The sequence below is a fragment of the Schistocerca gregaria genome, chromosome 3, assembly GCF_023897955.1.
Source record: "Schistocerca gregaria isolate iqSchGreg1 chromosome 3, iqSchGreg1.2, whole genome shotgun sequence".
NCBI lineage: Eukaryota > Metazoa > Arthropoda > Insecta > Orthoptera > Acrididae > Schistocerca > Schistocerca gregaria.
In genome coordinates, this window is record NC_064922.1 from 789625533 (window position 1) to 789653497 (window position 27965).

The following is a 27965-nucleotide window of genomic DNA, read 5'->3' on the forward strand; positions in this document are numbered from 1 at the left end:
AAAGATTCACCTATTTTTTTACTTCACTCTACTTTCTGATTCACAAATATTTTTGTAAAAATAGGTACTTTTGTTTCAAAGGCAAATATGTTGAAGATTCTTACCATTTGTGGATCAGATGTAGCAACAGTTGTGGAATTGGTTTCTTCTTTGTTGAGAAACAGCTTCACTGTTTTGGCATTATATTATGATGTCTGTGCAATTTTTCCTTCTGCTAAAGGTATGGTTCTTTACTGTACATCGTACGTTAAATGATTTACGTATTTCATTTCATACTGGTTTTCTGCCTTCCACATTCAGTGATTTGTTTGGAAGTGTAGAGAAAAAACTCTGCATTTTGTGTAAACGTATGACTTCTTTCTGCAAAAGGTCGTAAATAAATCGTAAATAAACTCTCCTGTGGTCTACCATTTCATACCTCCAAGGGTCCTTAGGAAACTAAAGAACGACAAATGTGGTGTCCTTTAATTATTGTCGATTTTTATGTCACTACATAAGCGCCATATTGTAAGACCTATGTTACACATTAGTGCAAACGATAGTATGCACACTCATTCGGTGCTGTATTCAGAAGTATCACATGCTGATTGCTTGGTGTGCTGCTGGCGCTTTGGATAAAAAAGACGAGGCAGAGTGTCATGACTGTTGCATTAGACTGTGGTGTTCATGTATGAAAGTGTGATGCCCATGCTGCATGTCACTAGCTGTGGTGTCACTTACGTTATGTGTGTGACACATGCTTCACTTTCAGTGGCATGGCCAAAAGCGGTGTCGTTCCACTGTTGCCACATGAGTCTTCATGTTTCCTCACGCAGCATCACTTTTTAGTTTATCCCAGTTTTATTCCACAATCATTTAATGAACTGGTGTTCTTGAGGGACAAGACTCATTGCTCACCATCACCCTATTTACATAGGGCTCCCAAAACCATATGTCGTAAACCGATTTCCCAATACCGCGTTTGGTTGGTCATGTAAACACTTCAAATCGGTTATGGAAATCCACTTCAAGTCGCCGGTTTTCCAACTGCGCAATGGAGTTTCGCTCTCATGTAAACGCAATCAGTTTTGAAAAGTGTTTGGGCTGTCTTGGTTTTAAACATTTTCAGCTGATATGGGCGAAGTGGCTTTTTGTATAGTGAAGGATAAGTAGAAATTTTAAACTCAAGCTGTTTACAGCTCTTCTGATTGAAGAGAAATGTTACAGCTGTTTTCCAGACGCCATTTATAACTGGGCCAGCAAATTTGCCTCAGACCTTAACATGTAAACACGACAGCGAAAACCAGTTTCCGTAATTCGTTTTTCGTCTTTCGGAAGATGTGTCACATGTAAACGTAGTGCGTGTAGCCTCCTTGAGAGGCTGACATATAGAATTTCCTATGTTGGTAAGTGTTGGGGTGTAATAGACAGTGAGCTCATCATTGAGTGCACTGGTCATCATTGTTGCCAACTGGAGAGTAATTACCCGATTTTCGGGTAAAACCTTAATCGCTCGGTAATTTTCATGATAATATGAAATGGCTGGTATTTTCCGGGTAAATCGATAATTTTGACACCAAAGATTTTTCTTTAGATTCAAATCGCCCTTTAGCTTCTTAAAATGTAAGTACACATGCTGTGTGAAAATATCACAGTTGTGACACATGTTATACTGTGCAATGAGCCTAGAAATTCCCCAGTTTCTCTGCTCTTGCTTCTGCTGTTTGTTTGAACTGGTATGTGGTGTAACTCATAAGCCTGCTAGTCAGCTTGTTCTTATGACAGCAATATCTCACAGTTTTACCAGGCAACTAGATGTGAATATACTAGTGCAGGTTATATTTGTGGCCAGTAATAGTACATTTATGAAGCTATAGTGCTTTTACTTCACTAATATGGATCAGTGCCTGTGTAAAACATGTGATAATGCGACATCTATAGACAATCTGCATGCTCCTCTTGAATTCCTTGTCTCACCTAATTTACCTGAAACGAAGGGAGCTTATTGAAAATGACAGTAATGGCACCTGTAACTCAACACTACGATCTTTGAATGGGAAATCAAAGAAATCCAAAATAAATGGATTTTGGAACTCCTGGTTAAACTTCCCTTATTGCATTGGCAGGTTAGAGAAGATCAACAGATGGAGGGATGGATATGATTTGGCGTATTGCAAGGTATGTGATAGCATTTTAACAATGTATAAATTTGAAATTTTCAGACACACACATTCTTCCAAACATACGAATCAAATGAAAGCTGCGCATCTGATTCTAATGTATCTTCAATGCTAAATAGCAATACTGACTGCCGCTACCAATAATGTACCATTCAGCACCTTGAGTACTTTGATTCCTCTTTGTAAGAATGTCTTTTTTATTTCAATAATGAGCCAGAAGATTGCTTGAAGGCATGAGAAATGTTAATCATGTGTAAGGGAAGTCGTTTTCAGAGTCCTTGGGTGATAATCTGAGATATCCTGGTATTTTTTTTCACTGATCATGGATGAAACTACTGATCTAACTGTTCCTAATAATGTGTGCTAACAGTCGTGTGTTTTGTTTGGATTGAGGCCAGGATGAAATTACTTTCTTTGATCCCTATGTTTCAAGTTTCATCAGGCACTGTTGACACCTTATGCAACATAATGATAGATTTTTTTAACTCATAGGGCATTAATCTTGATAATCTCGATTGTGTTAGCTTGTACACAGCAGATGTTACGGTTGTAGAGAATCATTCTGTTTGTTTGAGCCTAAAAAGAGACTTCCCACATGTATCATGTATTAAATGCTCTTGTCATATAATTCATCTTTGTGCTTCAAAAGCATGCTTAAAGATGTGTCGAGGATTTGCTCAAATTTAGGTTCTCCTTTCAGTAGAAGTCTTGACTAGAGAGAGTCATTTAAACAATTTCAACAACTTTGTGCTGAAATACATAGTATTCTATGTCATTGTGCAAGTTGATGGTTGTGTGTCAGATCATGTATGAATACAGTATTGAAACAGTATAACATACTTAATACCTACCTGATAAATATTGTCATGGGAGATCCAGCTTCAACTACAGATCATATGCTTTCAACTATGGATAAAATGTCTAATTTGACCTACTTCGAATTCAAATCATAAGTTTTAGGCATACTTACAGATTTTAAAACTTTTTCCAAAGTGAATTCCGTTCCATTAACAAACAGAAGTCAGAAGCAGAAAAAAATGATGAAAGATCAGTGTTCGAATCTTTTTAATTTTCAGTTTTGCTGTTAGACCATACAAATCCAAAGCACTTTGTTGAATTAGATAAGATATATCGCTACACAGGAATCATTTGATGGACTCCAAGGCAACACTGAAGTACAGAACCAGAAGATAAATGGTTTCTACAAAAGTTTCTCGTATTCCTGTGTCGATGTTGTATCACAGATTAAAAGACGATTTGACTTCCCAAATCTCGCTTTTTTAAATAATTTCCATAGTGGAACCTAACAAAGTTCAATCCTCCACTGTTAAATCCTTACCTCCTGTCATAAAGAGGTTTCAAAAATTAAGCAACCATCACCAATTGGATTCTAAGTGGACAAATTGTGCTATGTTGGAGTATGAGAAACTTGGATTATATGTATCTAAACCTGTCATTGTATACTGAAAGAAAGTTTTTGATAAGAAAGCTGCAGCAAGAACTGTTTTCCCAAATTAACATCAAGTCATCTTCCCTTTTCCAAAGACTCGGTGAAACGAATGTTTTTTACCCTAAAAACTTGAAAACGGCTCATAGAAACAGACTGAAATCTGAAACAATAGTATCATTGATGGTATCAAAAGGGAGGATACAAGGCGAAGGAGGAAACTACCATAATAAGTAGGACCAAATTTTTAACTGTACTTCATCAAAATATACAGTCCATAAAGAATAAAGTTCAACAATTAGAATTAGAATTTCAAAACCTAGACAGTACCATTGTGTGTATTATCGAACATTGGTGCAAGGAAAACAAAATTATATACTTTGCATTAACATCTTATGACCTGGCCTGTTCCTATAATAGAATTTCCATGAAAGGTGGGGGTTCATGTATTTACGTGGAAAAGACATAACATTTAAAATTAGAAAAGATCTAATAGCATTAAGTGAAGACAAACATGTTGAACTATCAGCAGTTGATATAACAGAAAACAGCTGGTCAAAAAATTAATTATATTTTATGTATATAGATTCCCCAGCGGTAATATGTACATTTTTTCTCAAAACTCAGTCAGAGCTGAAAAAGGTCACTTGTCCAAAAATGAAGATTCTTATATGTGGGGATTTAAACATTAACACAATGAAATCAGATGATCTTAGTAGTACCTACTTAAACATTCTCGGCAGTTATGGCATAACATCACTCATTAACTGTCCTACATCTACATACATACTCCGCAATCAACCATACGGTGTGTGGTGGAGGGTACCTCGTACCACAACTACCATCTTCTCTCCCTGGTCCACTCCCAAATAGAACGAGGGAAAAATGACTGCCTATATGCCTCTATATGAGCCCTAATCTCTTTTATCTTATCTTTGTGGTCTTTCGGCGAAATGTAAGTTGGCGGCAGTGAAATTGTACTGCAGTCAGTCTCAAATTCTGGTTCTCTAAATCTCCTCAGTAGCGATTCACGAAAAGAACGCCTCCTTCCCTCTAGAGACTCTCACCCGAGTTCCTGAAGAATTTCCATAACACTCGTGTGATGATCAAACCTACCAGTAACAAATCTAACAGCCCACCTCTGCATTTCTTCTATGTCCTCCCTCAATCTGACCTGATAGGGATCCCAAACGCTCGAGCAGTACTCAAGAATAGGTTGTATTAGTGTTTTATAAGCGGTCTCCTTTACAGATGAACCACATCTTACCAAAATTCTACCAATGAACCAAAGACGCTATCCGCCTTCCCCACAACTGCCATTACATGCTTGTCCCACTTCATATCGCTCTGCAGTGTTACGCCCAAACATTTAATCGACGTGACTGTATCAAGCGCTACACTACTAATCGAGTATTCAGACATTACAGGATTCTTTTTCCTATTCATCTGCATTAATTTATATTTATCTTTATTTAGAGTTAGCTGCCATTCTTTACACCAATCACAAATCCTGTTCAAGTTATCTTGTATCCTCCTACAGTCACTCAATGGCGACACCTTCCCATACACCACAGGATAATCAGCAAACAGCTGCACATTGCTATCCACCCTTTCCAAAAGATCATTTATGTAGATATAAAACAACAGCTGACCTACCACACTTCTCTGGGGCACTTCAGATGATACCCTCACCTCTGATGAACACTCACCATCAAGGACAACATACTGGGTTCTATTACTTAAGAAGTCTTCGAGCCACTCACATACTTGGGAACCAATCCCATATACTCATACCTTAGTTAGCAGTCTGCAGTGGGGCACCATGTCAAACGCTTTCCAGAAGTCAAGGAATGTGGCATACGTCTGACACCCTTCACTAGAGTGACCAAACAGTCTTCCTCAATAATAGACCATGTAGCAAGAGACATAGAAAGAAAGCACTGCCACTTACTTGTTCAAAATCTAGGACTATCAGATAATCTCTGTCAGATATTAAAAGCAAATATTTGTGTAGAAAAGTCTGCTAAATTGAATGCATGCAAGAGGGTCTTCTCAGAATCAAACCTATGTCATTTCTCATCTCAGTTACAACATGAAGGGTGGGAGGAAGTGTTTGCAGAAACAAATATAAACAAAATGGTGAATACATTCATGACAATATTTAAACTAAAATTTGAGGAAGCATTCCCCAAAACACTGCATTCAATTGCAGCAACAAACAGAAATAAATGGGTAACCAGAGGTATGAAAAAATTCTCTGAAACCCTGAGGTATCTCGCATCCATCAAAAATAGCCAGACTGACCCAACTATTTTAGAGTTGTACGAAAATTACAGGAGAACTTATAGAAAAGTATTGCTAGCTGCAAAAAACTTACAAATGGCAAAACATTACTGAAGGCAGATAACAAAAGTAGAGCAATCTGGCACATAATTAAACAGGAGACAGCAAACAATGAACAAAAACTCTGGAACCGCAGATTAAAAGCAAAGGTGTAAAAACCAGCAACCCAGAGGAACTAGCAAACTTTGTGAATGAATATTTTGGTGGGATTCCTAAGAAACCCAGCTCGCGCTATTCGTCCACGAGACTCAGAGGGCCTTAGATACGGGTTCACAGGTAGATGCCGTGTTTCTTGACTTCCGCAAGGCGTTTGACACAGTTCCCCACAGTCGCTTAATGAACAAAGTAAGAGCATACGGACTATCAGATCAATTGTGTGATTGGATTGAGGAGTTCCTAGATAACAGAACGCAGCATGTCATTCTCAATGGAGAGAAGTCTTCTGAAGTAAGAGTGATTTCAGGTGTGCCGCAGGGGAGTGTCATAGGACCGTTGCTGTTCACAATATACATAAATGACATGGTGGATGACATCGGAAGTTCACTGAGGCTTTTTGCAGATGATGCTGTGGTGTATCGAGAGGTTGCAACAATGGAAAATTCTACTGAAATGCAGGAGGATCTGCAGCGAATTGACGCATGGTGCACGGAATGGCAATTGAATCTCAATGTAGACAAGTGTAATGTGATGCGAATACATAGAAAGATAGGTCCCTTATCATTTAGCTACAAAATAGCAGGTCAGCAACTGGAAGCAGTTAATTCCATAAATTATCTGGGAGTGCGCATTAGGAGTGATTTAAAATGGAATGATCATATAAAGTTGATCGTCGGTAAAGCAGATGCCAGACTGAGATTCATTGGAAGAATCCTAAGGAAATGCAATCCAACAACAAAGGAAGTACGTTACAGTACGCTTGTTCGCCCAATGCTTGAATACTGCTCAGCAGTGTGGGATCCGCACCAGGTAGGGTTGATAGAAGAGATAGAGAAGATCCAACGGAGAGCAGCGCGCTTCGTTACAGGATCATTTAGTAATTGCGAAAGCGTTACGGAGATGATAGATAAACTCCAGTGGAAGACTCTGCAGGAGAGACCCTCAGTAGCTCGGTACGGGCTTTTGTTAAAGTTTCGAGAACATACCTTCACCGAAGAGTCAAGCAGTATATTGCTCCCTCCTATGTATATCTCGCGAAGAGACCATGAGGATAAAATCAGAGAGATTAGAGCCCACACAGAAGCATACCGACAATCCTTCTTTCCACGAACAATACGAGACTGGAATAGAAGGGAGAACCGATAGAGGTACTCAGGGTACCCTCCGCCACACACCGTCAGGTGGCTTGCGGAGTATGGATGTAGATGTAGATGTAGAATTTCCAGACATATGTTCTATGCCAACAGGACCAGCCACCACACCCAATGGTGCTCTTTCCAACAACAGAGCAAGAGGTGGCACGGGTGATACACTATTACAGAATAAAATATCCACTGGGTTATATGAGATCTCAGTCAGTGTGCCAAGGAAATGTAGACACAGCATAAAAACCCCATTAACAATACAATTAATGAATCTTTCAGATCTGGCTACTTTCCTGAGTACCTGAAAAAAGCAAGCGTAATACCAGTACTAAAAATGGTGCAAGTAATGTAGAAAATGACAGACCAATTTCCTTGTTATCTTGTATTTCCAAAATAATAGAAACCATAATGAAAAATATACTAATGAACTACCTAGAAAGACTCAACCTTCTCTGCAGAGAACAATTTGGTTTCAGGCTCACTAAAAGTACACAGATAGCTACAGCAGAGTTTACCAAATTCGTACTAGAAGCATCAGACAAAGGCATGCAACAGCCGTTTTGTTGGATTTATCAAAGTCTTTTGACAGAGTTGACCGCAGAATTTTATTACATAAATTAGAACTATTAGGAATAAGGGGTACAATAAAGCAGTGGTTTAAATAATACCTGGAAAACAGGGTGCAAAGAGTTGAAATCTCACATATTTGCAATAGATTAGTAGTAAAACACTTATCTGATCCAATATATATCAATATAGGTGTCCCCCAGGGAAGTGTACTGCCCACAGAGTGTCTGGCATGGGGAAAAATACTATTAGCTGATGACAGCACTGTAGTGATTACAGACAAAATCTCAACACTGTTGATAGAAAAGCTAATGAAGCTCTCAGAGACATCTACAATGGTCACTAAAGAATAAAGTAACTCTAAATGTCAAAAAGACAAACTGTGAAAACTTACGCCTAAATAAAAAACCCATTGACATTACACTGAAAGTAAACAATAAGGTACTTGATAGTGTAACAGACAGCAAATTCTTGGGGATGAATGTAAACTGTCAGCTAAAATGGACAGGCCTTGTTCTAATTTTAGCAAAGAGGCTATCTTCAGTATGTTACGCCCTTCGAAACCTTGCACCAGTGTGCAATATTCCATCACTCAAAGTAGCCTACTTTTCGTATATGTATTCAGTCCTCAGTTATGGGGTAAGTGGTGGAAACATACAAACTATTTTCAAGATACAGAGAATAGTAACGAATAACAGTAAAAGGGCACACTGTAAAGAATTGTTCAAAAAGTTTGAAATTGTGACAGTTCTGTGTGAATATATTTATCAAAATATTATGTATATAAGGAAAAACATTATTCTGTTTACCACAAATAGCACATTTCACGACCATCGAACCAAATCCAGACACTGTTTACATCTAAACAGAAGAAACAAGTCAAAAACCCAAAATAGTATATTATATCATGATATTAAATTGTACAACAGATTACCAATAGAAATAAAAGATTTAAATGATCCCCACACCTTTAGTCAAAGGCTAAAAAGATAATTCCTAGATAATATCTATTACACTGCGGATGATTATTTAAAATAACTATAGACTAATGTTCATGAACACTGTACTGAGTAACAAATTTAACTTGACATGGTTAGAAAAGTAGAAGTAAGTACAGGAGCTGTATTTACTGTAAAGAGACATGTTTATTTTATAAGAAGTATTGTACAAACATTTGACGACATCAACGCAATGTATATTGCTCTACGGAAGAATGAATTAATCAATCAGTCAATCAATTATTTTGTGTTTCTTTTGGGCCAACGAGAGAAATGACAAGGAACGATGTATGGCATCTCTCAGCTCGGATTAATTAATTAAAATGTTTAATTTGTAATTTATCATGTAATTTATGGTCATTTTTCTTCTATGTAAGCATTTATGCATCTATTTTTGAAACGGAAGATATTTTGAGGTATAATCGGGTAATTTTACGATTTTGAGTAGGTAATTGAATTGATAAGCATTGGCGACACTGCTGGTTATAAACTTGACAGTGTTTTGTCTCGGTAGTGTTTTGTTTTGTGCGAAATTTATTCAAGGTTTGACGATCGGCTGTAGAAATGCATTGAACGCGTTACCAAAGAAAAGGGGATGAGCTCGAAAGTTTTGTTGCGACGCTTGGCACTCAAGCAACTCAGCGTAAGGAATTCTTTATATGCAGTAAAATAGATGGTACAAGGACTTCGTTGTGTAGAAACGAAACCTTGTACAATTTTCCCTTTTACTGTAACCTTTCCGGTTAAGGGCTCTACAAACTTCGTAAATACTTATTTTCCTTATTATCCTCCAAAACAAGTAATTTCATTTGAATCCGGTACCGTATAAGACAAGAGCTTATCACAGAATGGGGTGCTAGAGGATAATAAAGATATAGGCCTAATATTCCACCTGTGTACACAAAATAAATTCATCGCAGAGTTGTTGCTAGTTTGTACCCAGTGAATAACATGTGTAATCGTGTACGCTGACAACTGGCTTCCATGCCCCTGATGCACTCATGCCCTCCAATTCTCGTCTGTGTTTCTTCAACTTTACGTTGTCTTGACAAAGGAAAGGGAGCCTGCACGCCTTCATAGTGAATAGCTTCTCTAACGGTGGTAGGGGAGGATTAAATGGTCGCTGAAGTCTGCTAGTGTTTAGAAACATTTGATCTATTCAAGTAGTCGAACCATGTAATAAAAATTGTTTACGTGGTGAGCTGTAACTGGTTTCCACACGCCACCACCAGTTGTGAACCAATTTTTCCACTAAAGTGAGAATATAGAAATTACCACCTGCACTCCTTCCCGTTGCAAATGTGAGTGCAATCCTTTTGTTTGACACTTGTTGCTTAGCTCTGTGAATAACCTCAGCCTTTAAAGTCATTGCAAATGTCAGCTTTTTCTGCTATATAGTAGAAATTACATAGTTTAGCATAACAAATTGCTTCAAACTTGATCCCTGTCTTTCCTGTAACTCATTAGTTATATTCTCTGTCGATTTTTAAAATAACTGCTGTTCAGTAATTCAGTACTGTATAGAAAAATAGAATGCAGCCCAAGGTGACATGTATGGTATCATTAGCAGTTGCAGCTTATCAGGTAAATTTGATTGGATTACGTAGTAACTTATCAATTCAGTAAGCCCAGGGAGGCACTCACTATATTTATGTAATATTATTTGTGCCACCTGATGCAGAAATATGTTATTAAAAAAGTTGTTAAAAAGATGAACCAGTTACGCTAGACTACAATCTTTGGTCTTTAGGATAAAGGACCATCACACTGGTGTTTAGGAATGTAGCTCATATGTTATGTTCCAGAGACCTATTCACTTGATTCATAAATGCCTCAGGCTTAAATTCATCATGCTGTCATTTTTGTGTTACAATGTACAAGGCTTATGAAATAAAATAGATGCTTTCCAATCATTTTTACTGGTTTGGCTCAACATGTAATAATCACTGAACACCAGGAATCAGCAAATAACCTTTATTATTTCAAATTAGAATGCACCATTTTATTGTAGAGTACATGATAAAGGAGGTGGTATTGCCATTTGCTGAGAAAAAGCAAGCTTACAACCACAACCGAAAAAATGCTATGGTGAACAAGTTTTGTGTTGATGGAGATTTCAGAATTGCAATTCTCAGATCATATTTCACACTGTTTATTTTCTTTTTGCGGATGTGTGTAGCCTATAGATCCTCCTCCAGAAATTTTGATACTTCCCTGAAATTTCTTGGAGTCTTGAGTAAATTGTCAAGGTGTAAAACTGTAAATCTCATCTCTCTTCATACTTGGAGATCTGAACTTCTACATTTTACATGACAGTCATGAAAGCAAGCATTTTACAAGTTGTATCCTATTTTATAGTGTCAAGATGTATTACAGTTGTAACACACAGTAATTCAGTAGATCATATAATAGCAAATAAAGATCACATTGTGTCAGCAGACATGTTAAATGGTCACCTGTCAGAACATTTGGATCAGACACTAGTGCTAAAGTGTAATAACAGATTCAAACAAAGAAAAATGTTTGAGCACAAGATAATTCTATCCATAAACATCATTACTACCTCATGGCATAATTTGTCATGAATCGGTAATTACTACCATTGTGGTCAACAACAAATGGGCACAGAAATAGTACACCCCCCTGAAAAAAAGGGAGTATTCACAAAAATCCCCTTCAAAATTAAAAGATGATTAGATGTTAAAATGAGAGATCTGAAAGGGAAAAAATGGAAGACGTAGCCTGTACAGACTAACTCCCAAGTTATGAGTACATAAAGAATTATACAAGCAGATAAATATTTGTACAAGCAGTACAAATATCAGTTCCACAAAGAAATAGGGAAGTTAAAAGCAGGGGCAATTAACTGACAGACAAGAAGCTCAGATAATGTTTTAAGTGTTGCTGGCCTTTTGAAACCAAAATTGTAAACAATGCTACAGAAACTAAAGTCAATAACATAGAATTAATTGTGAATCATGATATTTCTGATTCCATTCAAGTTAGCACTGTATTTAGTAATTATTTTATAAATACTGTTGAAAATCATGCCTGCATGAAACCAGATGCATAGCATATGAGTCCACTAACAAACAGAACTGAGTTGCAGTATGCGCTGATGACATTCTGCGCCTTATTGACAACATCAGGGAAAAAAAATCATGGTTAGATGATATTTCTCCATCCCATATGTATGTCGGCATGTCTCCATACCGTATGTAAACATGAGCTAGTGAAACCTTCAATTCATCTAATAAAGTGTGTTCTCGAATATGGTTTATTCCCTCACAAGTTGAAACTGGCTGCAGTAAAAACCTTACACAAAATTGGAAATAAAGCATGTTCATAACTATACACCTGTAGTCCTAATCTCAACATTCAGCGAAATGATTGAGAATATAATTTTAAAAGATATCTTGGAACATTATAACAAAGATGATGTAGTAGGTAAATTACAGCATGGTTACAGAAGAGGTCAAAATACCAAGTCAACTGTAGTGCAATTGTTCATTATGCACTTGAGAAAATAAATGAAAATTCCTAAGCAACAGGAATATTTCTGAACCTCTCAGAAGCTCCCGACATAATACATCTTGCCAAAAATTGTGATCAGTGGTGTCACTGAAAAGCCCATGCAGTTGCTATCAGGAAACCTATTCAAAATGCAGACAACAGAACACAGAAACTATTATGGGAGAGGTACTGGAGAAGAGAGAGTTAAAAATAAGAAAAATACAGTTGTGGCATTCGTCAGAGCTCAATTTGCGTTCATTCCTATCCTTATGTTATGTAAATGAATTCTCAAGTCTGTAGGTAAAAAGCATCTTATCACTGTACATGCCAGTGACACATATGCTATCTGCTGTGTGGACAGTGAGCCCAGCCTTATTGAAGAGATTCAAAACTTATATTCAGGAGGAGGCTCACCTTGGAAGAGAGAACTTAAAAGTTAACATAGAAAAAAATATTCACTTTCAACCAAGTGGTTCAAATGGGGAAAATATTCTAGATGATAAGATTGTCAAAAATTAATTCAGAATATAAATTTTTAGTTCATACATGCAATCAATTTGTATCCTCTGCCAAGACAAGTCATTAGTCATTAGATTCAGTAACTACCTTGCACTATCACCTAATTGGCTACAAAAAGAATAATAAACTGCCAACAGCAGCATGCAGTGGAAGAGCCATGGTACACCATAAGTGCACTTTCACTTATCCAGTCTTGTGTTCTCAAGAGTTGCCTGTAGTCAAATCCATCAGTACCCATCTTAAGTTTATGATCCCACAAATGAATACCAAAGGAAGTGCTTTCTACTGCTGTGAGAGATTTCTTTTACAACTCCGCAAGTGTATCGTACATTTAATTTTGTAGTACAGTAATGCAGAAGAGAAACATTCCCATCACCATTGCTATGGAATTGGTAATGAAACACTGCATTTTCTTCAGTGCTAAATTTAATGCACTGATAATGCCTCATCTTTTTTCCCCCCATCATGTAGAGAAACTATTACTGGAATTTACAGTGTTTTGTATTTCATCATCACTATCTATTTAATAGTCTTGGGTGACTGGAATTCGGTAGTAGGAAAAGGGAGGGAAGGAAACGTAGTAGGTGAATATGGATTGGGGGGAAGAAATGAAAGAGGAAGCTGCCTGGTAGAATTTTGCACAGAGCACAACTTAATCATAACTAACACTTGGTTCAAGAATCATAAAAGAAGGTTGTATACATGGAAGAACCCTGGAGATACTAAAAGGTATCAGATAGATTATATAATGGTAAGACAGAGACTTAGGAACCAGGTTTTAAATTGTAAGACATTTCCAGGGATAGATGTGTACTCTGACCACAATCTATTGGTTATGAACTGTAGATTAAAACTGAAGAAACTGCAAAAAGGTGAGAATTTAAGGAGATGGGACCTGGATAAACTGAAAGAACCAGAGGTTGTACAGAGTTTCAGGGAGAGCATAAGGGAACAATTGACAGGAATAGGGGAAAGAAATACAGTAGAAGAAGAATGGGTAGCTTTGAGGGATGAAGTAGTGAAGCAGAGGATCAAGTAGGTAAAAAGACGAGGACTAGAAGAAATCCTTGGGTAACAGAAGATATATTGAATTTAATTGACGAAAGGAGAAAATATAAAAATGCAGTAAATGAAGCAGGCAAAAAGGAATACAAACGTCTCAAATATGAGATCGACAGGAAGTGCAAAATTTCTTAGCAGGGATGGCTAGAGGACAAATGTAAGGATGTAGAGGCTTATCTCACCAGTGGTAAGATAGATACTGCCTAAGGAAAATTAAAGAGACCTTTGGAGAAAAGAGAACCACTTGTATGAATATCAAGAGCTCAGATGGAAACCCAGTTCTAAGCAAAGAAGGGAAAGCAGAAAGGTGGAAGGAGTACATAGAGGGTCTATACAAGGGCGATGTACTTGAGGATAATATTATGGAAATGGAAGAGGATGAAGATGAAATGGGAGATATGATACTGTGTGAAGAGTTTGACAGAGCACTGAAAGACCTGAGTCGAAACAAGGCCCCGGGACTAGACAACATTCCATTAGAAATACTGACAGCCTTGGGAGAGCCAGTCCTGACAAAACTCTACCATCTGGTGAGGAAGATGTACGAGACAGGCAAAATACCCTCAGACTTCAAGAAGAATATAATAATTCCAATCCCAAAGAAAGCAGGTGTTGACAGATGTGAAAATTACAGAACTATCAGTTTAATAAGTCACAGCTGCAAAATACTAACGCGAATTCTTTACAGACGAATGGAAAAACTAGTAGAAGCCGACCTTGGGGAAGATCAGTTTGGATTCTGTAGAAATATTGGAACACGTGAGGCTATACTGACCTTATGACTTATCTTAGAAGCTAGATTAAGGAAAAGCAATCCTACGTTTCTAGCATTTGTAGACTTAGAGAAAGCTTTTGACAATGTTGACTGGAATACTCTTTTTCAAATTCTGAAGGTGGCAGGGGTAAAATACAGGAAGCGAAAGGCTATTTACAATTTGTACAGAAACCAGATGGCAGTTATAAGAGTCGAGGGGCATGAAAGGGAAGCAGTGGTTGGGAAGGGAGTGAGACAGGGTTGTAGCCTCTCCCTGATGCTATTCAATCTGTATATTGAGCAAGCAGTAAAGGAAATAAAAGAAATATTCAGAGTAGGTATTAAAATCCATGGAGAAGAAATAAAAACTTTGAGGTTTGCCGATTAAATTGTAATTCTGTCAGAGACAGCAAAGGACTTGGAAGAGCAGTTGAACGGAATGGATAGTGTCTTGAAAAGAGGATATAAGATGAACATCAACAAAAGCAAAACGAGGATAATGGAATGTAGTCGAATTAAGTCGGCTGATGCTAAGGGAATTAGATTAGGAAGTGGGACACTTAAAGTAGTAAAGGAGTTTTGCTATTTGGGGAGCAAAATAAATGATGATGGTCGAAGTAGAGAGGATATAAAATGTAGACGGGCAATGGCAAGGAAAGCATTTCTGAAGAAGAGAAATTTGTTAACATCGAGTATAGATTTAAGTGTCAGAAAGATGTTTCTGAAAGTATTTGTATGGAAGTGAAACGTGGACGATAAATAGTTTGGACAAGAAGAGAATAGAAGCTTTTGAAATGTGGTGCTACAGAAGAATGCTGAAGATTAGATGGGTAGATCGCATAACTAATGAGGAGGTATTGAGTAGGATAGGGGAGAAGAGAAATTTGTGGGATAACTTGACTAGAAGAAGGGATCAGTTTGTAGGACGTGTTCTGAGGCATCAAGGGATCACCAATTTAGTATTGGAGGGCAGCGTGGAGGGTCAAAATCATAGAGGGAGACCAAGAGATGAATACACTAAGCAGATTCAGAAGGATGTAGGTTGCAGTAGTTACTGGGCGATGAAGAAGCTTGCACAGGATAGAGTAGCATGGAGAGCTGCATCAAGCCAGTCTCAGGACTGAAGACAACAACAACTACAAAAATATCTCTGACTACATAAAACATACCATTACGGAAATTTTATTCAGTAATCTCATGTTCCACAAAAGTTTTTCTTGTCAGATTGTGTTTGGTCTTCTCCATTCACAATTCACCTTTTCTTCTTCTCAGACCTAGTGCATTTCACTTCAACTTGTGTACAGTGATGCTCTACATTCTAGTAATTGGAATATCATCCCTCTTTGCTCTGTCATGCTTATGTAACCTGTAGGCAGGCAAATAATCTTTCGCATGGGAACTGAAAGAAGGAAAGCTAGTGAGCGAAGGACTCCAGTGCAAATCGAATGAAAATATTTTAAAATTCTGTTGCGCAACCCATCCTCTATCTTTAAAACTCACCATTGGTGTACAACCAGAGTTTGAAGATGAATGAATCTAAAATAACACAGAAGCACAAGTCACTGAAGAAACAACACTGTTTTAATAGACAATTATGGTTCAAATGGCTCTGATCACTGTGGGACTTAACATCTGAGGTCAATTTTATTTATTTATTTATTTATTATTATTTTTTTATCAATTCAATTCAGTTTTTATTATCACATAACATGCCTTATACAATCAAAGATTGTAACATAGGTGACTTGTCAGTTTTACGCTATGTATAACAATACTAAAAATAGACAATGAACTAATAATATACACAGTGTAACATCTTCAAAGAGGTATTTTAATTACAATTATAATGCATTGTTACCATTCATGAAATCTTCTACACTATAGTAACATTTATCTTTCAGATAGTTTTCCAGGTCTCTTTTGGTGCCTTTTACATTTGGGTTATCGATATCTTTCCATATTTTATTTACAAATTTCATGTCCATATAGTATGGGGTTTTTTCATATGACTTTAAACGGTGTGTAGGTAACATGTAGCTCGTTCCACACTCCTGGAAATGGAAACAAGAACACATTGACACCGGTGTGTCAGACCCACCATACTTGCTCCGGACACTGCGAGAGGGCTGTACAAGCAATGATCACACGCACAGCACAGCGGACACACCAGGAACCACTGTGTTGGCCGTCGAATGGCACTAGCTGCACAGCATTTGTGCACCACCGCCGTCAGTGTCAGCCAGTTTGCCGTGGCATACGGAGCTCCATCGCAGTCTTTAACACTGGTAGCATGGCGCAACAGCGTCGACGTGAACCGTATGTGCAGTTGGCGGACTTTGAGCGAGGGCGTATAGTGGGCATGCGGGAGGCCGGGTGGACGTACTGCCGAATTGCTCAACACGTGGGGCGTGAGGTGTCCACAGTACATCGATGTTCTCACCAGTGGTCGGCGGAAGATGCACGTGCCCGTCGACCTGGGACCGGACCGCAGCGACGCACGGATGCACGCCAAGACCGTAGGATCCTACGCAGTGCCGTAGGGGACCGCACCGCCACTTCCCAGCAAATTAGGGACACTGTTGCTCCTGGGGTATCGGCGAGGACCATTTGCAACCGTCTCCATGAAGCTGGGCTACGGTCCCGCACACCGTTAGACCGTCTTCCGCTCACGCCCCAACATCGTGCAGCCTGCCTCCAGTGGTGTCGCGACAGGCATGAATGGAGGGACGAATGGAGACATGTCGTCTTCAGCGATGAGAGTCGCATCTGCCTTGGTGCCAATGATGGTCGTATGCGTGTTTGGTGCCGTGCCGGTGAGCACCACAATCAGGACTGCATACGACCGAGGCACACAGGGCCAACACCCGGCATCATGGTGTGGGGAGCGATCTCCTACACTGGCCGTACACCTCTGGTGATCGTCGAGGGGACACTGAATAGTGCACGGTACATCCAAACCGTCATCGAACCCATCGTTCTACCATTCCTAGACCGGCAAGGTAACTTGCTGTTCCAACAGGACAATGCACGTCCGCATGTATCCCGTGCCACCCAACGTGCTCTAGAAGGTGTAAGTCAACTACCCTGGCCAGCAACATCTCCAGATCTGTCCCCCATTGAGCATGTTTGGGACTGGATGAAGCGTCGTCTCACGCGGTCTGCACGTCCAGCACGAACGCTGGTCCAACTGAGGCGCAGGTGGAAATGGCATGGCAAGCCGTTCCACAGGACTACATCCAGCATCTCTACGATCATCTCCGTGGGAGAATAGCAGCCAGCATTGCTGCGAAAGGTGGATATACACTGTACTAGTGCCGACATTGTGCATGCTCTGTTGCCTGTGTATATGTGCCTGTGGTTCTGTCAGTGTGATCATGTGATGTATCTGACCCCAGGAATGTGTCAATAAAGTTTCCCCTTCCTGGGACAATGAATTCACGGTGTTCTTATTTCAATTTCCAGGAGTGTATGTCTAGTATCATATTGATGCAAGACGAAGTTGCCCTCAAAAAGTTGTGGGTTTCTTTTTGTGAAAGTGAGAGTTTCATAGGTGTATATGCTTGGAATGGTCATTAGATCCAGTTTTACAAATATTGGTTTGCAGTGTTGCTTTGGTTTTGCTCCCACCGTTGCTCGGATGATTCTTTTTTTGTAGTCTAACCCCAGAAAATTATACTATACCTAATGACTTAAACAAAATATGCATTATATACAGTTTTTCTTACAGCTAAATCAGTAATACTATACAAGATATTCATAATATATACAAGGCTATTCAGTCGACCCAGTACGTTGTCCATATGGTGACTCCATAACAGTTTTTTATTAACTAACATGCCAAGGAATTTGACACTGTCTGCAGTCTCTAATTTTTTGGATGTATACATTATTTCACTTATAGACTATGCAGATTGTTTTGTGGTAAAATGAACAATTTCTGTTTTTGTAAAATTTAATGTCAAGTTATTGTTTTTGACCCATGCCTCCACTTCCCCAAGTTCAATATGACGAATTAGGTCTACCTCATTTTTACAACAGACTACAGCTGTTGAGTCACCTGCATAGAGGATCGTATCAGACTGGACCTGACATGGCATATCGTTAATATAATATAGAAAAAGCAGTGGCCCTAATATTGAACCTTGTGGAACACCTAATTGAGTGTTTTTCCAGCCAGAGAGAAATTTCTTGCCGTTGATGTTAATAAGTACTGTTTGTTTTCTGTTTGCCAAGAATGGTGACATCCAGCTAAGAGATTTGCCTTGAAAACCATAGTGTGCCAATTTTTGGAGAAGCAGGTCATGATTTACTGTGTCGAAGACTTTGGACAGGTCACAAAAGATGCCTGACACACACACATTCTATCATCAAGACATCTGCTGACTTTTGTGACTAATTCATTTATTGCATAGATTGTGCTGCGGCCTTTTCTGAAACCATATTGATTGCCTAAGATAATCCTGTTAGATGAATTGTGATTTTCAATCTGATCACATGCAGCTCTTTCAAATATTTTTGAGAAAATTGGTAACAGTGAGATTGGCCTATAGTTGCCCAATTCATCTTGTTTGCTTTTTTATGCATGGGCCGAACTTCTGCATATTTTAATCGATCTGGGAAACATCCCTCATCAAATGATTGATTGTTTATGAAAGAGAGTGGATATGCAATATTGTGACGGTCTATTTTTATTACTTCAGTGGGGACCTCATCCCACCCCGCAGGTTTTGAATTTTTTAGGGATATTATGATTTTGATGACATCTGAGATGGAAACATGAGAAAACTTAAAACATGTGCAATTGCTATCTGTCATATTGGGCTTTGTATTTGGAGGTGAACAGTCACCAAATTTGTTACAGTTTATGAAAAAGTCATTGAATGATTCACAAATGGCACTGGGTTCTGTAACAGCTCTACCATTTATCACTATTTTAGAAGGGCATTTTCTCTCTGCCTCACTGCCAACTTCGTTTCTTATAACAGACCAAACAGCTTTTGATTTGTTTTTTGCATTTGAAATGAAGTCATTATTTGCAGTACATTTTGCTAGTTTAACTATTGTGTCAAATGTTTTTTTGTATGTGCTTACGCACTTAAGAAATTGAGGGCTTCGATTTACTTTTGCCTCTATATGCAGTTTCCTAGCACTAGACACTCTAATTCCTCTTGTTACCCAGGATCTACTTTTTTAGGACCTGGTCCTCACTGTTACAAAAGGGAAGCATTCATTGAATATACCCCAGAATTCAGTTAAATAGTTATTCTAATTGTCACTTGTGGAAGTGTGTTTGCTGACTGTCCACTTGGTTTGGCTTAGTTTTTTGCAAAATACTTCCACATTTTCTTGACTGAAATTCCTACATCTTTTTGTTGTGCAGACTGAATTTTGCTTCGGTAGTGATACAAATAGTGCTTTATGGTCTGATACTCCTAAATCTAGAAGAAACTTTTCTTTTGCATAATAATTATAACTACTTACAGTGTTGTCAGAGACAATTATGACCAGTGCATTCACAAGAGCCATTAACAGGGTATTGTATTGCAAAAAGAAACATTTGATCGAAATAGTATATGTTAATATATGCAGTACTTGCAGAATTGTATACATCTAAATAGAAGTTCTACTGTTGTCTTATGACCTTCCTTTCTTTGTCACCAAAGTGCAGTTTGATAATATTTAGTTAATTTGTTTTTGGAGAAGCTCACAGTTGAAAAGTAAAGTATGTGCTTATAACATTACAGAGACAGAATGGACGGCCAGGACTTACCCTCAAGAGGTGAAATTTCAGTACTACCTAAAGATGCTTTTGAAAGTAATTATTGGTACCTTCCTATGGGAGGAAAGAGGAATTTCGGGGGGGGGGGGGGGGGGGGGAGGCTAAGATGTAAAAAGACAGGCAGGTCGCTCAGAAACCAGGATGTTAGGTTGAGGGTGAACAAAACTACAGGAGGAGGAGCCATAGGGACTAGGAGTTTATTTATAGATTCCCTTTGATTTCACTAAACTAAAGAGGATGGTTCCTTTGAGAGGGCTTGGCGAGTTTCCTTCCTCCATCCTTCCCCAATCTGAGCTGATCTGTCTCAACAAAACATTGAACCCCAATTTTATTTCCTTTTCTAGCCTGCAAAATATACTCCAGCTCACATGTTTACAGCATTACAGTGGAAAATTCTCCATGAGACTACACTCTGTTCTCAATAAAAGCCTAACACAATTGAGACATGGATCTAAGAGACTGCTAAAACTTTGATCGATGTGCCTATTTATAGCAAGTAGTTGTCCCTTCGCATACAGATTACCCAATTCCTGTAAATGAGGAAATCTTCAGTCACTTTGAGTGATTGCTTGTGTTCCCTCATAATACTTTGCTCTTCTGACAGTCGTGCTTTATCTTCAGACTCCAGTGTATATGCAGTTTATGGTGTGACTAGTACTGTTTTAACTTGTTTATTTTATGAACTTTAAATTTATATAGTTATTTTTCTTGAGTTCCTCTGTTTGAATAACTGACAGGATGTGTCTGACAAACATGAGAAAATGAGACATGAATAAGTACAAATGAAAAGTGATGTAAGTCAAGAAGGGAATGGAAAACCAAGAGAGATGCATTATATATATTTAGTCTGGATTATAAGTAAACTTTGCACATATATCATGAACATAGATTATTTGCTCCTCTTGCAGCTTCTAGAACTTGTTTACATATCACCCTAAATCTTCTATTTCTGTGACGAAGAGATTGGCAGTCACGAAATAAATTTTATAATTTTGTTATAGTTTTATGGAATTTGGTGATCGACATTTATCTGTAGGATTGTAAGTTATAAATTCATTCATGGCACATGAGATTTCATGAGCTGAATGGCTTCACTTAAGTGAGATGATCAGAATTGTTTCTCAAGTGCTATAATGGAAAGTGGCTATGTGCAACACTTTTGTGAATATTCATGTATTTATTTATTTTCCATAGGTAGTCACCAACCGGACATTGTGTACTGTAGCAGAATCACATTATGTAAATGGTACCAAGCACTACAGTTCTGCTGAACAACAAAAAATTCTGGAAAAATTGAACAGTTGCTCTCATGAGGAGCTTGCAAGGTATGTAATGAGTTACTGGACATGAAAGAATAATTTACACACACACACACACACACACACACACACACACACACACACACACACACACACACAGTGCTGCCCAGAGCAGAACTAATGGAAACTCTGAAACTTGTGTCTTCATTTGCTTTCATGTCAAAATCTGTTTTAATTATATATTTCAATTGTAACTATAATAGGAATAGCAATTAACCAACAAAAATTTTTGAAACATGGTGAGAAGCAGATTTCCTAGTGTACTTGTTGCATCTGTGAAAAGATTAACAGAAATGATTAATTCTTTGGTTATATTAATTTACTTCTTGAATTTTTGAATGTGCTTCATGACAATGTCTATAGCTGATTCATATTTTTCAGTTTTTATCATATAATATTGGTACACAAATAGTCATAAAGAGAGCATTGATTGAGGTCTGTATCCACCGATGAGTTAATTTATCAATGCTGTTATCAATATTATTATAGTTAATATTTTATTTCATTTTGTTTTTCCTTGTCAGTATTGTTTTCTAGCAAACAAGAGCACTATAATATCTCTTTCTTTAAAGTATTTGTTTCTGGCAGGTATAGAATAAGTCCTACAAGACTGGCACGATTGTCAAATCATCGGCAGAAATTTGGCTCCTTTGCCAATCTTGATGATGTTCTTAAAGCAAGTGGTATGACACCTGAAACTCTTGATAGATTTTGCAATAGTGTTCTGTGTCCATCACCTACTGAAAGGTCACATGGAGTTAGAGTACAGCTGATCAAGCCGAACCTCACCAACTCTGCCAGAGATGTATGTGCTTTGTTCCAAGAAAGGTTTGTTTTACTTTTAGAATCAATAGTCATTATGCATACAGAAAGTAAATGCTGACTAGTTCTGCTACTTAATAACATTGACAGTGTACAGAACGGAAAATATTAAAAATTCTACTCATCTAACTTGCAATAGTGTTATGTGATTATTAAGTGTAATAACAATACATTAAAGATAAGTTCGAATTGTATGGAATTTGTATCTTCCAGCCATCCATATACTGGTTTCCTATGGTGTCCTTAATTTGTGACAGATTTTAAACTTGACTCTTCTTTTTTTCATCCCATTCCTCATTTGAGATCCCGATCTCATGGAAACGTTATCTCCACAAATATATAATGAGATGGATTGTTACATTACTGCTGAAGGCAGCAATTTGCCCCTAGGTAAAATGTTGCCTATATGTAGGTGGTCAAGAGAAACCTAGATTTTGTAGGCCTAGAGAAAGTGCATCTTTTCAGAAGTCAGTGGAATGTCGTGCATGAGAATCACACTATGAATTGTCTCCAGATATGTGTTTGGACCATTTGGTTGCTTTATCAGAACCACAAAGTACACTGTTCAAAAGATTTGGGGGAACACATGTATCAACATCTGATACATTAAATATATTTTAGAGCAGATATTACTGTGGTCTTATTGTGTGGCTTGAGATCTTCAATTTTAATGTAGGCAACAATTAAAATCATTCACCATCTGTTGACAGTGTTATGCATTACAGTGTTAGGTGACCCCTCAGAAGGAAGTGAGCACTGGCTTCCCAATGTTTTATAGTGAGGTACACAGACAGTAGTTGTCATTTGTGGTTGTAGTATTCAACAAAGCATACGCAGTGTAACATTGTAATGCAGTGCGAGTAGCAAGGACAATCTGTTTGATCCAAAACTGCAGATGCCAATGCCTCTCCATTGACATCCACAGCTTGCTGACACACTACAGGTAGACAGATCAGTACACAAGGCAAGTTGGAAAAAGCCACCAATGCATTACAGTCCTACATTAAGAGCGATTTCTGGAAATTCCTGCTTGCAGCAGCATATGGATACTGCCAGAAAACTGAGGGATTATTTCAGTAATGCCGTGGAGCCACTGTGTCTAATGAGATTGTAGTGTACAGTTACAAGAAAGGACCTTACAACCCAGACATTATGTTTGAGTATCTTACCTTTTGCAACTCTCCTTCAGTTTTCCATTCCTGTGTCAACTGGCAATTTCATCATAAGTGAAACATGTTATTCACAGACAAGTCCAGAAATCCCCTGACATGAGATGATGGCCATGTTCATACGCGAGACCCCATTGAGAGCAGTACCAGCCAAATGTTGTTTAGGAAATTAACAGATTTCCAAGGTTATGAGGAGGTCTCAGTGTTGACAGCCATACGAATCTTGTCATTGTCCTTGGTCACCTTATTGTTAAGTAGTACATCGAACAGATCTTGTTTACCATGTGGTGGCTGCTGCATATGGTGGTGACCTTGAATTCCTTCCAATTCCAGGACCCATATGGTGGGTGTCAACAAAGATGTCTTACTAAGTCTGGATATCGAAATAATGGAATGGCCAGTGACGAGTCCTGACCTAAACCCTATGGAGCATGTGTGGGAATACTTGGCAGAAGTGTTTGTGGTTTTCCTGTTCCACCACAGATATACCAATAATTCTCGTGGGCTCTCATTGAAGAGTGGAAGCAGATACCACAGGGTGACCTCTGTAGACTCGTAGGGAGCATGCCACATAGGTGTCGGACAATGATAAATGCTGACAGAAGGTATACACATTATTGAACTTCTCAAAGTCCAATGATAAGTGCCCAAGATGATGGGATGAAAGAATGTTTCTACTTTTCTTTTGACACCTGTCAGACATTTCAGCTCCTGTTCATTTAAAGTCCAAGGATGTAATGATGCCTTGTTGTGTGCTGTATTTTTGAAATATAAGGTATAATTTGGTGACATACCAAGTCCTCAGTTATTGCTCAGTGGAATATAGCAGATGCCCAAAGTGATGTTCCCACAATTATTTTGAGCAGTATATTGTACCATATTTCACAATGATTTGTGTCTTCTGACTCTATACAGCAGAATACAGTTTAAATAAGTGCAATCTATATTATTAATAACAATAATAATGACATGAACTACACATATATGTGTTCTAAAACATTAGTCTTCATTAAATGTGCACTCTGAATTCAGGACGCCAGTAAACATTGCACTTTTCCAATTATTCAAGTTGCCTTTTCTGATGACTTCAGTATCAGCAAAACTGCAAACTTTGACTTAACTACACCTGTTTTCTGCAAGGTACTGTTTAGTACATATAGATAGGTACATTATACTTTTATTTGCCATTCCATTTCTTCGTCAGTAGAGCATGGTCAAAATTAGCAATATAATATTGTCACTTTTGTTTCAATGACTTCGTACAGGCTTCTTTGATACCTCCATTAACAAACTGAATTCCTTCAGTGTTTGCATGTAATGTAACTTAGTTAGATGTACAAGAACACCATGTGTAGAACATTGTTAATTAATTCTGTAAATATTAGCAGTTCAAGTTTACTGTACTGAAGTCACATATCTTGACACTCTTGTGACAGATGATCAGGGAAGTGGGTATTGTAGTCAAATGTTCTTTGTTTTTTATTTTATATTTTCTGGCATGTTCGACACCCACAAGAATCATTTGCAGATTTATGGGATGAAAACTGAATCTAATCTAATTCAATTTAGAAGCTGTTATTGTAATCTCCTCAAACACATAGAAGGATGATTCAGTATGATTATGCGAATGTCCGCTGAGGTCGCCAAGCACTGTGTCCAAAGACACAGCTCCTGGCCCTAGGTCATGTGGCAAAACACCGGCCCCAAATGTAAGGACTACCCTGGACAACCATGGTCTCAGTTGTCAACTAGCTGATATTTACAACAAGCTTTCCAGGCTATCTGTGAACAAAATGACCCTCCACTACAAGGTTTTCTCTTAGACTGTGGTTGGACTTTGTCACCTACCAGCAACATTTATCTAACACACAGATTTGCCTATGTGCCTAATGTAGGACTGTTTTCATTTACTGCTCAACTGACCATTGTGATTTTAGTGAACAAACTGATTGCTTATAGACCACCAAGAGCATTGTTCATATCCAAGTGTTTCTCAGTCAAATGTACAATGATGCTCTCCAGTACTGACATGTGAATTACTCAAGAAACATTCACAGTACTCTATTGACTGTGAGGTGCCTATTTCCAGAAGTTTTTTCTTTGTGTATTTACAGAAGAATGAGGGCTTGGGCTAAAGCATAGGTCAGGGCCAGTGCCAGTCAAGATGCTGTTTCTCCACTGCTCACCTGTTGATTTCATGGTAAATAAGTTAATAAAATCTGTGTTATTGAAAAAAAAGAGTTAAAACAGTTTTCTATGTTGTCCTCTTTACATAAGCTATACACTTTCCCAGAATTCTTTCAACGATATGAAGCTTTCTATTTGTCATCCCCACAACATATTTTCTTTTGTTTACCTCCCCTCATGTTGCTTTGCAGTTTCACTCACAGGTATGTAATCAGTTTACTGTGTAGAGTGCAGACACTGACACTGTACTTGGGTCCTACCTGGCTTTTCTACTTGGCCACATTACCTTGCACGCTATCATATTAAATTATCCTTAAGCGTATTTAAGGCAAGCTGCCTCCCATGAACAATTTAGTCTACAGCCTTTTTAATTCCCTTACATTTAATCAATGAGGACATTTTCTCTGCACTTATGTTTATTAGTAAACTATATGACTGCTGATCAGAGTATAGTTCTGGTGTTTTTAGCTGTTACGTTTTTCTGTAGCACTCCGTCTGTTACCTTGGTTCTTTGAGTGCATAAGCTGTCAAAGATATTATAAGTCCGTCAGACATTTGTATATCTGTGAAAATATTGTGTTCCCTCACATCAGTCAGTCACTATTTTGGTACACTGTGTGACATCTGTTGAAAATATAACAACATTAAATCTACCTATTAACTTGTGGCCAAAACATTCAGAATTTCATATGTGAAAAGTGAAAGCTGTTTTTTCAAGTGTGTTATGCTTCTAAACCTTTCCTAATTTATAAAGAAAGGCTTCTCTTTTTGGGAACATGATTGTGTTTGGGCCCATCATTTATTTTAGGATCCTGTAACATACGTGTTATGATGTTGTTGTCGTCTAGAGTTGACCTTGTGAAAGTCTGTTCATCTCTGCATAGCTACTATAACCTACATGCACTTCAACCTGCTTCCATTACTTTCTTTTGTATTTTTTCAGCTCCAACATTTCTTTTTTTCATTCACGGATGTAATTTTCTTTCCTCTTAGTTGTGGTAGCCTCTCGTTTTCTCAGTTCTGAAACTTGGGATCTCCAGTTCTCCTCTTTAATCTCTTTTTCCAGAATCTGTTATCACTGTATTAGCACTGTATTTTCCCAGATAGACAGAAGTGTGCCATTGTTAAACCACTGCATAAAAAAGGGGACATGTCTGATGTCAACAACTACCACCCCATCTCTCTTCTGACTGCCTTATCCAAAATTCTTGAGAAAGTAATGTGTTATAAAGTAGCTTCACACCTTTGTAAAATAAAGTTTTAACAAAATGTCAGTTTGGTTTCCAGAAGGATTTTTCAATGGATAATGCTATATATACTTTCACTAATGAAATATTAAATGCTCTGAGTAATCGGAAGTCACCCATTGGGATTTTTTGTGATCTATCAAAGGCTTTTGATTGTATAAATAATGGAATACTTCTAGACAAGCTCAAGTACTATGGTATGAAATGGACAGTGCTCAAATGGTTTAAATCATACCTAACTGGAAGAGTGCAGAAAGTTGAAATAAACAGTTCACATAATACTGTATGCAAAAAACTGGTGATTTCTCAAACTGGGGAACAATCAAGAATGGGGTGCCGAAAGGTTCGGTCTCGGGTCCTCTGCTGTTCTTAATATATATTAATAACTTACCATTCTATGTTCATGAAGATGCAAAGCTGGTACTTTTTGCCGATGATACAAGTATAGCTATCACACCCAACAGAAAAGAATTAACTGGTGAAATTGTAAATGATGTTTTTCAGAAAATCATGAAGTGGTTCTCTGCAAATGGGCTCTCATTAAACTTTGACAAAACACAGTATATTCAGTTCCACACAGTAAATGGAATGACACCATTAATTAATATAGACTTCAACCAAAAATTGGTAGCTAAGGTAGAATATTCATCATTTCTAGGTGTATGCATTGATGAAGGGTTGAACTGGAAAAAACACATTGAGGATCTGCTGAAACGTTTGAGTTCAGCTACTTATGTTATTAGGGTCATTGCAAATTTTGGAGATATACATCTGAGTAA

General features: G+C 38.0%; 1 protein-coding gene across 2 annotated transcripts in view; it reads left to right on the forward strand.

Annotated features, from left to right (window-relative positions):
• Positions 1-9309: 9309 nt before the first annotated feature.
• Positions 9310-27965, forward strand: part of LOC126354892 (transcription elongation factor, mitochondrial) — a 51511-nt gene continuing 32855 nt past the window's right edge. The window contains exons 1-3 of one of the 2 annotated variants that reach the window (XM_050004947.1): positions 9310-9458; positions 21637-21767; positions 22350-22566. In XM_050004947.1, coding sequence (XP_049860904.1) covers positions 9411-9458; positions 21637-21767; positions 22350-22566 — 396 coding nt within the window. In that variant the 5' untranslated portion in view covers positions 9310-9410. The other variant, XM_050004949.1, reaches the window with a different exon arrangement.